The 13,907-nt window shown below is 35.4% G+C and overlaps 2 protein-coding genes across 8 annotated transcripts in view; both read left to right on the top strand.

Moving 5' to 3' along the window:
- LOC145665034 (uncharacterized) overlaps positions 1-13,907 on the top strand; it is a 487,711-nt gene that overhangs the window by 105,973 nt on the left and 367,831 nt on the right. The window lies entirely within an intron of this gene.
- Positions 4,009-13,907, top strand: part of LOC145665036 (uncharacterized) — a 30,178-nt gene continuing 20,279 nt past the window's right edge. The window contains exons 1-2 of one of the 3 annotated variants that reach the window (XM_081732269.1): positions 4,009-4,362; positions 13,244-13,783. In XM_081732269.1, coding sequence (XP_081588395.1) covers positions 13,386-13,783 — 398 coding nt within the window. In that variant the 5' untranslated portion in view covers positions 4,009-4,362; positions 13,244-13,385. Of the gene's footprint in view, positions 4,363-4,384; positions 4,637-13,243; positions 13,784-13,907 lie in introns of those variants that run through there. The other 2 variants (XM_081732270.1, XM_081732271.1) reach the window with 2 other exon arrangements.

Genomic DNA, 13,907 nt, shown 5'->3' on the forward strand with positions numbered 1-13,907 from the left:
GGGAAAGAAGAAGTAATTCAAGCATGGAACGAATATATAAACAGCAAGAAAGATGCACACATAGCTAAAATGAAAGAAATTAGAAATCTCAATGAAGAAATAGCAGAGGAAATTAAGTCAGGAGGGAGAGAAGCAGGGAAAAGATTCTGGAGATATGTTAGACAAAAGCAAAACGAAACAGAAAAAGAAATCATTCTTAGAAATGAAAAGGGACAAATAATGAAGGACAGGACGGAAATTGAGGCGTACTTAACAGATTGGGCGATGAAACAAAATTGTGAAGAACGGAAAAATGGAACAAATAAATTAGCAAAAATGAGTAATGAGAGTGCAGAAGAAGAAAGTCAGGAATTAACTAATGATATTGAAAATATGGAAATAGAGAAGGCTAGGAAAAAGCTAAGAAGAGGAAAAGCAACAGGAACAGATGAGGTGTCAAATGAGATGTTAATAAACTTAGATAATAAATATTTGGAAAGTTTAAAGAATATTATGAATAATATACTTGACTCAAGAACCATTCCTTCAAGTTGGAAGCAAACGAAGATTAAGCTAATATATAAAGGAAAAGGTAGAGATAAACATGACATAAAAAATTATAGACCAATAGCTATTACCAGCTGCGTATATAAGTTTTTTGCAATTATTCTAAGAGAAAGATTAATGAACTGGCTAGAGAAAAACAAAATATTAAGTGAGTTACAAAATGGATTGAGAACAGATAGAAGAACAACAGATAACATCTACATTATAACACAACTGGTACAAATATGCAGAGAAAGAAAAGAAGATTTCATAGTAGCATTTATAGATATTGAAAAGGCGTATGATACAGTCAAGAGAAAGATATTATGGGAAGTAATGGAAAACATAGGAATATCAAAGAAATTTATTATGCTTCTTAAGGAACTATATAAGAACAACAAATACAGATATGAAATGGGAAACGTAAAATCAGAATGGATAGACAGTAATAAAGGTTTGAAACAAGGATGTCCTCTATCACCAGTTCTATTCCTGATATACATACATGAAGTGGAAGAAGCAATGATCAAAACAAACAGAGGGTTAGAATTAAGATTGCAAGGAAAAGAAAAAGTAAGAAAAATCCCTGGCACTTTATTTGCAGACCATGTAGCGCTGATGAGTACTAATATTGAAGATATTAAGGAAATGTTAGAAACAGTAGTTAGGAAAGGAGAAGAAATTGGTCTAAAAATAAATGAAGAAAAAAGCAAGTTCATGGTTTTTAGTGGAGACATAGAGGATATAAAAATACAAGAAGTAAACATAGTAATAAGCAGGACTGAAAAAATAGAATTTTTAGGAATCACACTTGAAGAAGGAGAACAATACTTAGTTGAACATGAGAAAAAACTGAAAAATAAACTACAAAAATATACAGCAATTATAAAAAATAAAGCAATGTGGTCATACAATAGATATGAGGTGTCAAGAATACTATGGAAACAAGTAGCAGTACCGGCGCTAACATATGCAAATGAAGTAATAACTTTAACGGAAAAAAAGGAGTATTTTACAACAAGCACAAAATCAAATAGGAAGGTTTGCCCTAGGAGCAAATAAATTAAGTGCAAATGTAACAATAACCGGAGAGATGGGATGGAGTGGTTTTGAAAAAAGAGAAGGTGTGAGTAAAGTAAAATATCTTGGAAGATTAAAATTTATGGAAGAAACAAGATTAGTAAAAGTAGTGCATGAGGCCACTAAACATATGAGAAAAGGGGAGAACACGAAATGGTTTAGGAGAGTTAGAAAATTAGAAAGAAAGTATGATCAAACTACCCGCTGGCAGTAGCGTAGTGTGCTATGAGACACTGAGACACTGTCTACCCTTTCAAATTAAAAGAACAGTTTTAGAATTTCTTAATTAATAAGAATCAATATACATTTCATGTTGTAGAAAAATATAGAAATAATAGGGTTCGTGATAGCTTGGTTAATAGCAATAGTGGTATAATCTAATTCGTAAATAATTTTATTTTTCAAAACTGGGGAATTAAAGTTCTGTTTCCGTCAAACAGGCCACAGAGACATCAAGAAATCTGTCTCAACGCGGCTGAAGAAGTCAGTGGAGATCCTACTTGAAAGTGGCGCGCACATGTGGCTGTGTGGGGTTCTCGCTCGCTGAAAGAACCTGGCAATGAGACATGTTTCAGATGCAGTGATACCACAGTCAGCGCTATTGTACTATTATAAATCCAACACACTTTTTCCTCTTCTTTTTAGATATTCAATCATATTTCAAAGAAAATTTCAAGAAATAGAAAAAAATAAAAAATAAATTAATAAGTACCGGAACAATTGCTGAAAGCTTTATGTATACCAGTAATTCATATAAATATTCCATGATCTAGCTTCGGCTTCTGTTAAATCGCAATATCAGAGTGTGTCAACACTGCGAAAGGCAAAAGCGAGCGCAAGATGTTTTATAGTCTGCTGTTTTGTTGTTTTTAAAATCGTTAGCTAACTTTACCTGAATTTGGATATGTGTGTTAATTATGTATTATGTACAAACTAAATGATTAGATATAGATTTATTACACCAGTTGTTATTAAATGGCATGCTAAGCTGTCGTATGAAAATTAGTATCAAGTTTTAAAAATAGCCAATTTCTGAACTTACATTTTGAATCAGAGATCACACTTTACAAAGGCTAAGCAAGTACGATTATACATAGGAAGTAAATTATTAATTCTATTTAACGTATCCAATGTATATACTGAGATTCTTCAGAATGAATTAATATCGGTATACTTGTTTGATTTAATTGTTAAGGATTTTGTTGATGAAAATTAAGTCTTTATATGTTATATACAGTAGTGCAACCTCGCATAAATCAGTTTGTAGCGAAATTTGGTCAGGAGTTTAATATTCCTTTCCAACACCCAGGCTGTATGAGACATGGCCCTACAACTTAATGTTGGTTCCGAACTCGAGAAGAAATAATAATATCTACCAGCCACGAACCCACTTTTTTGTTGGGAGGGCATGGGCTAGCTATGGGAACGTGGGGCCATTACCCCAACTTTTTGACAAAAATTAAAATGCCACATATAGCCTAACTCAACATTTGTATAGAAGGTGTTCTACAGGTTCGAGACTGACCAAAAGGTCTGCCTCAGCAGACAATTCTTGACTGGAGGGGTTCAGGGTTTGGGGGGATTCAAGCCACTACGTCTATGTAGTATTGAACGGATATTATTCTGTACTCGACAATACAAGTAATTGTAAAGTACTTTCGTCTATATTTTCAGAAAAAAATATGGAACCACATTGTTTTTATAAGAGAAATAGTACAGATGATATGTAAGATCAAATTTTCATGCTACATCAATCATTTCTCTACTAAACAAGTATAGTTTTATTAAGAAAGTGAACAAAAGTATATTGACTTAAGAAGTTTTGGGGATGTCGGAACCTGGTTGGCTCACCCAGCCCCCCCCCCCCACCTGGATGCGCCTGTGCTATCTACCCGTTGCGAAAGTAAACGCTACGCTACTGCCCGCTGGCATAGAGAAGAAAATTATAAAAATTGGGAAAAAATCACAGGAAAAACATTTAGAGAGAAAGCGCAGGAAAAGTGGTATGAAGAAGTTGTTAAGAAGAGCAGTTGGAAAGGAATATACACACATAAAAAGAGCTATGAGAAAATAAATTATATGAACAATGATTTACGAAGCATTTTATTTTTCAAAGCAAGGTCAGGGAGCGTTGAAACAGGGGTAAGATTGAAAAAAATTAAAGAAGTGAACGAAAAATGTCAATTATGTTTTAAAGAAGATGAAACATTAGAACACTTATTGTTAAAATGTGAAGAAACCCAAAAAATCAGGGAAAAATGGAAATGGATCGATGAAATGAAAGAGGAAGGAAATTTGGTTAAATTAGCTTGGAGGCTAGGCTTTAATGTAAATGGAAGAGAACTAAGTGAGAAAGAGATAGAAGAAAACAAAGAACTTCTTGAATTTTGGTGGAAAAAGAAAATGGAAAACGTTAAATGAAAAAAAACAATATACTTACTTTTCTTTTTTCTTTTTTTCAGGATCCAAACTTCCGAAGAGAAGGAAGGAAAATACTTTGAACCTGAATCTGAATTAATACCAAGCGCTATATTGTTAAATTAGATACATGTAGAATGAGAGCATGAAAGTGAAAAGGATGCTGGTGTACTTTTGACGCACCACATTGTAGAAGATTTAAAGATAAAATTCAATACTTTGCGTGAAAAGCCATATTTATAAAGAAGTGTTTTACGACGGATAAAATAAGGGAGGGACTAGGTTCAGCACAAAGAGTCCAGGTGTATTTTTTTTTTCATAACAAACGTTACAATTTCGGTAGGTTTTGTTCACATTGGTTAAGTTGGTTCAGGTTAGTTATGGTTAGGTTAGGCAATGTTATGTTAGATGAGATTAATGTAGGGTGCAGCATAATTTTGATAAAAGGAAAAAAAAGATAGAATTTTGCTTAATTCTATTAATATTATGTTAGTTTCATTAGGTTAGATTTGGATAGGGTGTGTTAGGTCTAAATACTTTCATCTTGTATTTCACCTGTAAATTTTGTATTATTTGCGTATTTCTGGCCCTCTTCGGCGACACATTTATCTAAGTGAGTGCATATGAATGATGACCAGTGTATTTCTGTGTAGTATAGAAAAGCTTCAGTTTATGTTTACAGGTGAATCGCTACTGCCATGATAACATGACAAATGCTATTCAAACCCGTATCATTGCCTTAACTGGATTGTCTTCACTGCCTTTCCTGACGCGCCTTCTTTCACTCCGTAGCTAACTCGTACTCCCGCTTTGGCCTGCTCTGAGTCGGTTAGATAGCGTTCGGGCTTTTCAGTGGTCACCTTGCACAGGTTGGTTTGTGATTTTTGCACTATAGTTTTTATTCTATACATCCTGTCTCCGTATTTGTACGCAAATCGTAAAAGAATTGTACTTTTTCAACAATTGCTTTTAACGGTGCCCTTGATTTATATCTATGCCATGTGAGATATTTTTATGTCGCTCAGCGCAAGTCATTTAGGAAACAATAAGAAGATAATTAGTAACTAATTATAATTTTCAACAATTATTCGGGGTGATGCGGCAAAAGTAAATCTGCAGGATCAGTAGATAAATTAGCAAAATATATCTATTCAGTTGCTTGTTTTTACTTGTTTTATTCTCTCATCTGGTGTCGCTTAAAGCGAAATCTTACGAATTTTCTCCGAAATAGGGCGTGCTCTAAACAAGAGAAAACTCATAGGATCGTTCAGAACACAGGAAATGACATGTGATCTGATTGCTTGTTGTAATGCGACCTCCATCTTTAAAGTTTCTCCCCAAACCACGAAGAAAGGAAGTAATGGTAATAGTATACAACAGTGCCTCATGATCTGTGCGCTTGGATACTTCCTACTGTTGCACTACGTATAAAAATGATTTTATTACATTTAGAAGTAGTAAGAAGCATCCACGTGCACGTGACATGCGATATGTGTTTCAAATCCCCCACATATACTCATACACTACATACAAGGGCACATTATTATTCTTCTTATACCATAAAACACAACGAAACGCAACGCAAACCGACGTACATTTTATTTTATATTACTCAGTAATTAAATGAAAGTCGCATTTTTACCTCATTTTCAAGTTCCTACATCCTCAATGAATAATCCTTAAAAGACTGCACTTCGTGAGTCCTCGCTAAATGATGAGGCACTCTCGTATACTATATCCGAAGTAATTTTAGTAGTTAATCTATCCTGTATGGCTGGAGGATGGACAACTAGCCTGAGGCTGCTTTGTGCAGTGGAAATATTTGTTTTGACAGGGAGAGAGAAACTGTGTTTGTGTGTGATTTTGTGTAGGGAGGACAAATGTTTATGTCTGATCTGTACGAAGCGGGGCGCTATTGACATGGTGCGGCTAGCACACGTGTTAGCTTTATATACTATATTTATTTTTTTTTCTCTTTCCCCTCTTACTCTCACAACCCTAGTTTTGTATGAGCATTTGTAAAAGCAATACTGCCGATTCGCTCACTGCAGTATGTGATTCGCAATTCTTACGTTTCAAATTGCACAACCTAGGCTAACAATTTATTCACTGAAAATTAGAAGTGATTCACTTGAAGAATCGATACATTTCATAAAATAACCATAATTCATTTGACCCACACTATGATTCCTTCATAATAATCGATACAATGCTGTTCATGAGGTAGATGAACACAAGTGGTTAAAGAAGCCAACATGATTTTTTTTTCACATACCTATCAGAGTTGTGTTCCAAGTTAAACATATGGATTTTTAAGCAACCAAATAGAAATTAGGATGCAGATTTATTATCATAATCAATATATAAATTCATTGTATCTATACATTGTTTTTTCACTAAATGGACTCACTCCATCTGAAACAATCATATTTGTGGCTTGCATTACTATGTGCTTACTAAATTTAAAGCTTCAGTACAAGTACACTAGAAGAATGCATCAGACACTAACCAATTTATCCTATATACCATTAGAAAGCACGAAAGCCATCTAACTGAAGCAGAGCAGGTGCCCAACCTCTAGCGAGGGTTAATAAGTTGGAAGCAGCCGCGTGAGCGACTATAGGTATCAGCGTAATCTACGACAGCGCAAAACCTTGTGTGTCATAAAAAGTACCTTTTGCTCTTCTATTATTTGTATATAACTAAAGACACTAGTGTAGTATCCCAATATGTTTCCATTCCTCTCACATTTGTGTTGAAAGGTAACGTAAGAAAATGCTAGCGTACATTTCGCAAATATGTGAATCCCTTAGGTCGTCATCTTCTCTATATTTGCGCTTCGTGAATTAGCACACTGGTTTGAAATAGTTTTTTTTATTATTATTATTTCATTTAGGTTGTTTAATATTGTTAGTGACTAATTTACGGGCGAATCAGTGCTTAAGATGTTAGACTTTTACTAATGTATTTCAACGTGGATACGTATCTCACTGATAACAACACAAATTATCTACAGTCCTTATACGATGGTCTATTAAAATATCATTAAAAATTGCTGCATGAGTGTTACAAATGTATGGATGTGGACAGAAAATCTCCATCGAAATCAATGATACTGGAACTTCTATAAATATAGCGAGTTGTTTGTTAGACACGTTTAACCGTGCTCGGTTTGTGGTTTTGTTTCGTGCACTCCCTATTCATTATGTATATTCTCATGCTCTTTCCACGTTTAAATTCATGTATGTTTTCCAGGCCTTAATGAGTATCCTCGTTCAGTTCTACTCTTCTTTTGTCTTAATTTCCAAATATCGGCAACTGTATTCTTTATCTGTACTATACTTATCCGATTGAATTATTATCTCTTATTTTTGGAACCTTTTTGTGAATAAATAAATACATCACTATTTTCTAATCTTATTTGTATCTGCTTTAAACTGATTTATGTGTGTTTAGCAATTACGGAAATTTAAGGTCTAATTTTCATCCCCTTATTTATGTAAGAAATGGGGGCACGGTGGCTCAGTGGTAGAGCGTTCACCTCTGGTGCTTGGAGTCCCGGGTTCGATCCCAGCCCTCGCCAAGTGAACTTTGTGGTGGACAAACACCGTGCTCGTGGGTTTTCTCGGGGTACTCCCGTTTCCTCCCACTTTCTTCATTCCACCATTTCACTCATCTCTCATTATCACCGTCTCCTTTAGCCTAACCGGCATAACCGTGGGACGTAAAACTCAAAGATTTCATTTCATTTTTATGTAAGAAATTTGTCTATAATGATCTCTTTTGTTTAACAACTTTAAACAAATAATTTATTATTTTGTATTTTGTATTAGTACATTGAGCAAAAGTCACAGGGTTTTGCAACACATTGAAATGTTCGGTTAGAAAGGTGAAGTATATAAATGTACCAAAGTAATGTAAAATAGGTAACGTTTTTATATACGACTTTAATGGACAACAGGAAACAGACATAGGGATACAATAGAATTTTGGTGAGAATCTTGCAACTGGGAAGCCAAAATCAGGTAAAATAACCATATTTACAGGAGAAATAAGTTGAAATTACGTAAGTGTAATTACAAAGTATTAACGTAACATAATCCAACCTAACCTAAACTAATCTATCGTTACTTAGCCTAAACCATCAAAAGGAGAAAATATAGGAAGAAGGTACACATTTTAAGGAAATAATTATAGCCCCCAAATACAGATACAAATAATCTAAGCTAAACTAAACTAAAAAACTAAAATAACCTACCTAAACCATCAAAAAATAGAGAAATATAGCAAGAAATCTCAAAATTTTAGCAAAATATTCTGGTTCCCCAGTTCCAAAAACATGACGAATTTCGGGATGTCATTCTGTGTCACTCTTCGCAAAATCTACGGAGCACAATTGCACGCCCAAAATTTCCCAATAATAATTAAAAATGGTACAACTGTTCGTGGTTTATAACAAGGAAATGAAATGAAATCTTTGAGTTTTACGTCCCACGATTATGCCGGTTAGGCTAAAGGAGACGATGATGCTGAGTAATGAATGTAATGGTGGAATGAAGAAAGTGGGAGGAAACCCCACGCACAAGGTTCACTTGGCGGGGCCTGGGATCGAATCTGGGACCAAAGCACCAGAGGTGAACACTCTACCACTGAGCCACCGCGAACCTGGTTTATAACAAGTTACAACGCAAATGTGCGATGGTTTACGCAAACATTATAGAATGCGACTCTTTCAGAGAAATGAGGAAGTAAGCATGAAATACACGGTTCTGATTGGTTGGCGTTATCCCTTTCTCGCCATGTATCATATAGCAGAAATGAAACGCCACATACTGTCTCCTTCGTAGCTGAGCGTTCTAGTAATGAAAGTATATTTGGGCTTAGTTTGAAACCCTGCCGAAGGGAAGTTTCTTTTTTTTTTTTTTTTTTGAATTTCCATAACACTTTTATTATTAAAAGAAGATGAAAATAATTTATTTATGTTACGAAACAGCTAACCGAGCGACTCGTTTAGAAGCCCCACAGGGCTCGGTTTGTTCGGACGAAGACGACAATATGTTTCTGGTCGAACGAAGTAGGCGAAACTAGGTTGGATATCTGCTAAAAAGATTCGAAAGGAAATAAGCACATCACAAGCACTGTAAATAAAGGATAACGAGTTACTCATTCAATGGGAGTGGACCATAGTATCAGCAGCTGTTAGCGGGACAGCAAGAAAAATTGTTGGAGAAACTAAGAGAAGACGCCTAATAGATAATGAGAAATGATGATATAGTAAAGAAACTGCGAAGAAGGGGGAAAATATGATATGCAACCTTTCAAATGTGAGAGAGATACTAATGAAAATATTTCATATATTTCCTGCACCAAGGACGAAAATAACGAGGTTCTCACAAGTGAAAAGATGAAGAGGTCGAAGGAATATTTCCAAAAACTTCTTAATAAAGAAAACCCGAGAGAAACTTCCTTAAATGTATCCATCAATCAGGAACGAGTACGGCCAGGGGCCATGGTTGATTTAGGAAATGCCATGGTAAAGGAGGATTGTGGCACAGCTCCAGGACCGAATAATTTCTCTATCAAAACATGAAAAAGTTTAATTGAAGAAGGACTGCTCGGTTTTGTAATTGGATATTGGAAACCGGGAATATGACAAAGCAATGGGAAAGCAGCTACATTATAGCGATTTTTGAAGCAAAAATTTTTTGCAAGAATGTGACACTGTAGAGAAATAAAAGTTATGGGACTCTTGAAGACTGTGATAGAAGCAAGATTGAGGGAAAAGACGGAAATAAGAGAACTAACTTGGTTTCGTGTCATGACGATCGACAGCGGATGCAATATTTGCAGTTTGAATGCTAATGAAAAAGTACAGAAATTGCCTGAAGGACTTTGACATGATTTTGAAAAAAAAATTTAAATTAAATCTTTGAGTTTTACGTCCCGCGATTATGCAGGTTAGGCTAAAGGAGACGGTGATAATGAATGAAATGGTGGAATGAATAAAGTGGGAGGAAACGGGAGAACCCCGAGAAAACCCACGCACACGGTGTTTGTTCACCACAAAGTTCAGTTGGCGGGGGCTCGGATCGAACCCGGGACCCCAAGCACCAGAGGTGAACGCTCTACCAGTGAGCCACCGCTGCCCCCTTGACATGATTTTCATCGAACTAGAGAAAGCGTATAACCTTATTTGTTAGACACTAAAGAAATGTGTTCCGAACACATACTGTACATTTCTATAATTGAGAATATATGTAATGGTACTACGGGAGTGAAGTGCGCGCGCGGAATGGCAGATAAGTTCCCAGTTAAAGTGGAACTTGTTCACGAATGTAGTCTTGGCTTATACTTGTTTGCAATTGTTGATGGACAAACTTACAAAGGATATCCAAGAACTAGCGCCTTGGAAGATGCTATTTGCGAATGACGTCATTCTTATGAGTCAAACCAAGGCATCACTGTGAGAGAAACTAGATACATGGAGAGGTGCATTTTTGAGCAAAGAGCGTAGAATTAGCGAAACCAAGAGTGAATATATTCATGTTGCTACAAGGATACGACTCCACGAAGAAGAGGTGGTGTGGCGAGGAAAGTCGGTGACGAGGAGATTGAAGTACTTAATATCAATACTCCGGAAAAATACAAAAAGAGTATATGTAAACAGCAGAATTAGCAGCGGTTGGACAACACGGTGACAATCTGCAGGAGTATTGTGTGACCAGAGGTTACCAATACTCTTTAAATGAGAAGGTAACGAGTTAAAAGGAAACAGTAGTGCAATCTGCCATATTATACGGCGAGTGGTGTTGGCCGACGACAAAGAAGGATAGAATGGAACTGCATTTTGCGAAGGTGAAGACATTGTTGTGTGGAGTGACGCGGAAGGATAAAATTAACTGTGGAATGATCCCGAGAACAGTAAAGGTGAGACCAGTAATCAACTGGAAGAAGGTAAACTGATATAGTCTGGGATGTAAGAAGAAGACGCTTGGAATACGTAGGTCGCCGAGTGGATGCTATGTAACTGAATAGAAAACGATACCAAGACTTGCCAAAAGTGAATTAAAAAGACTGTTAAGTACGATATGGTGCAGTGTTGTGTCACAGCTGATTTGACACAAAAGTAGAAACGGATACAACACGAAATAGAAATACCGTATACGACACAACTTATACTTTTTGAGATGTAGGGTGGCTTTTCAGCGCCGAGGCTACGAGGCGTAGACCTAAAATTGATGAAATGCGGATCACTGTATTGAATTGAAATTACAAATCTGTTCCACTCGTGATGTAACTCAAACTCAGGCACTGAAAGCCTGCACTTGGGCCTTAGTCCAGTGAGTTGGACCTTACTAAGTTTATTATTATTATTTTAAAATTACGCGACTATATTTCGGACTAAGGAAGATGATGATTATGAAAAAGTACGAATTAGTGGAACAAATGAAATGGAAAGACAGAGAACCCGAATAAATCTAACGAATACTTTTCTATCTATTTACGGACACAAGTCTGCCTGCTACACTATATATAAACTTGTTATTTACGTTTTCGTTTATAAAACAAAAATGAATGTGTGTAAGTATGTACTAATTCAAAATATTAAAGTAAATAAATCTGAATCATTTAAGATCTTATTCTTTTCCGTCGTTACTTTATATTGAGAGACGTAATTGTTTAAAAATACATTTTCTAATAAACTTCATGTGAAACATTTGAAGACAAATGAGAGTATCTGAAAAAGTCTGTTTCCTATAGATTTACTCAAATCTTTTCTAGTAATTTGGAAGGTACATTAGAACCATCGATCTTGGCTTTCATCACTTTCATACTTTCAGCAGCCTAGAACTTTACTATTTTGTCACTGAATGTTATTCTCCGCCTGCTGGTTGATGTTGGACGACCGTGAGTGAAATACTGTTTTGAAAAAAGTGCCTATAGTGGTAGTATCATTCAAGATAATTTCAATAACAGATGAGAATGATAAAGAGTTCATGAAAGAATGGCAAAATGTTAAGTTTCGATAATGCTAAGATACGAAATCATTAACATTAAAAGATTCATTCAGAAATATAAAGAAAATATGATGTAGATATAGGATTGTGAGACATTTAAACAAATAAAGCAACTGTTAAGTTAAATATGAATGAAATTTCGGACTTTAATACAGCGTTCCTCAGGAATGAAAATAGACCAAATTTAAACGTTGAATGACGGGTACGTTACTCCTACACACTTCATGAAATTGTTCTCAGTTTAGCTTCGTCTCATTTAACATACTCGCAGCGCTATCCTGCTGCGTGTTACGTTTAACTTTCAATTGATGAACAATTTTGAATTCATTAAGCTTACTTGTCACCACCGAAAACTATCCTAATCTACGATGTTTTTCTCGGTGTGTGAGAGAGGGGTCATTCATCATATGCTGTATTTTAATATTGGTGCATGATATTCACAATTTCATTGGCGGATAGTTTCAATGTACCTGGTAGTTAACTTATCTTCGTTAACGAATAACGCGATATCTGGCAGCTCGGTGCCGTTATTGGTGTAAATGTAAGACAAAGTGTTATCACTAACTTCAAATACACAGAAACGATGACTGGGCCGACTCACTTATAATTTTTTGTTTTGAAAGCTACCGTTTGGTCGGAAAACGAAACGACACTCTATACATGCGACGTCTTGTCAGTAACCTGTGTTCCCAATAATCACAAGCACTAGTGAAGTACTTCCCTGGCAATAATTCTCTCAAATCAGTTACAGATACTTGAGTGAATAGAACAATTTTGTTTGTTTTAGTGCCATGTTATGCAGTTACTATAAAAATTATGTTTGCAGTAGTACAAGGTCATTTAGTGTTGTTCACCTGTTTTATCGGTATCATTGCGAAACATTTCAGAAATTCTAGTCATACATAATTTTCCGTTATGTATAAGCTGTTTTCATACTTCTACGAAAAAAGATATGTTCTTTTTTATTTTTTTATTTTTGTTGTAAATAAAAGCCCAAGATCGTTTATAATTTCGTAAAACTAAAATTAAAGATCACTATCGTACAACAGTGATCCTTTTATTTGTTTTACGGAATGGTAAAAGCTGTTTCAATCTTATTAGAAAATTAAAAAGAGAAGATATGTATATAGCAGCGATGGAAAACATATACGTACGTACATATATGTTTTCGTAAAAACAAATAATTTTCTTATTGTTTTCAGAAATGCTTGCTTCTCTGAAACGTTAGATACTGAAGATCTCAAACCTGAAGAGTTCTGCCACTCAGAAACTGCTCTTGGTTAGTTTAAGTTTACTTGTTAAAAAGTTGAAACAAAAACAGAAGACGTTTCTATTAAAATTAACATGAAAACAGAAGCCGAATTGTTTGAAGAATGCATTTATAAACTATGTAGTAGTAACCCTAATGATCATGGGGATCCTCTTACAATACATTTGGAATGCAAGGTACAGGGAAGTGGAACGGAGCAAGAGAATATCGCTTCAGAAATTAATGAGGATGGAGCAGTAACAGATTGGGAAGAAATTTCGAAAGGAATATGTTTGGTCAAGGGTTCCTCAACGACTGATATACTTTCGAATGAGGAATACTTTCACACTAACATCAAACCAGATTTAACCGATTTTACGCGCAACAGGGAACAGTCAAGCAGTCATATGTTTGATGCTATTGGAGATCAGAAGGACGAGACCGTTCAAGAAAGTGATGCTGTAGAAGGATGTAGCGATACTCAGTCCTTCAGGTATGTTTATATCCGTTCATTTCTTCTCAGTTATGTATACAAATTTCTTTTCCACTTGGTATTATTTTCTCTTCTGCTTTAATCACAGTTTATAGAGTTACAATCAATGGAACACGTAAACGAA

This window comes from Thermobia domestica, chromosome 11 (assembly GCF_964235325.1).
Source record: "Thermobia domestica chromosome 11, izTheDome1.hap1.1, whole genome shotgun sequence".
NCBI lineage: Eukaryota > Metazoa > Arthropoda > Insecta > Zygentoma > Lepismatidae > Thermobia > Thermobia domestica.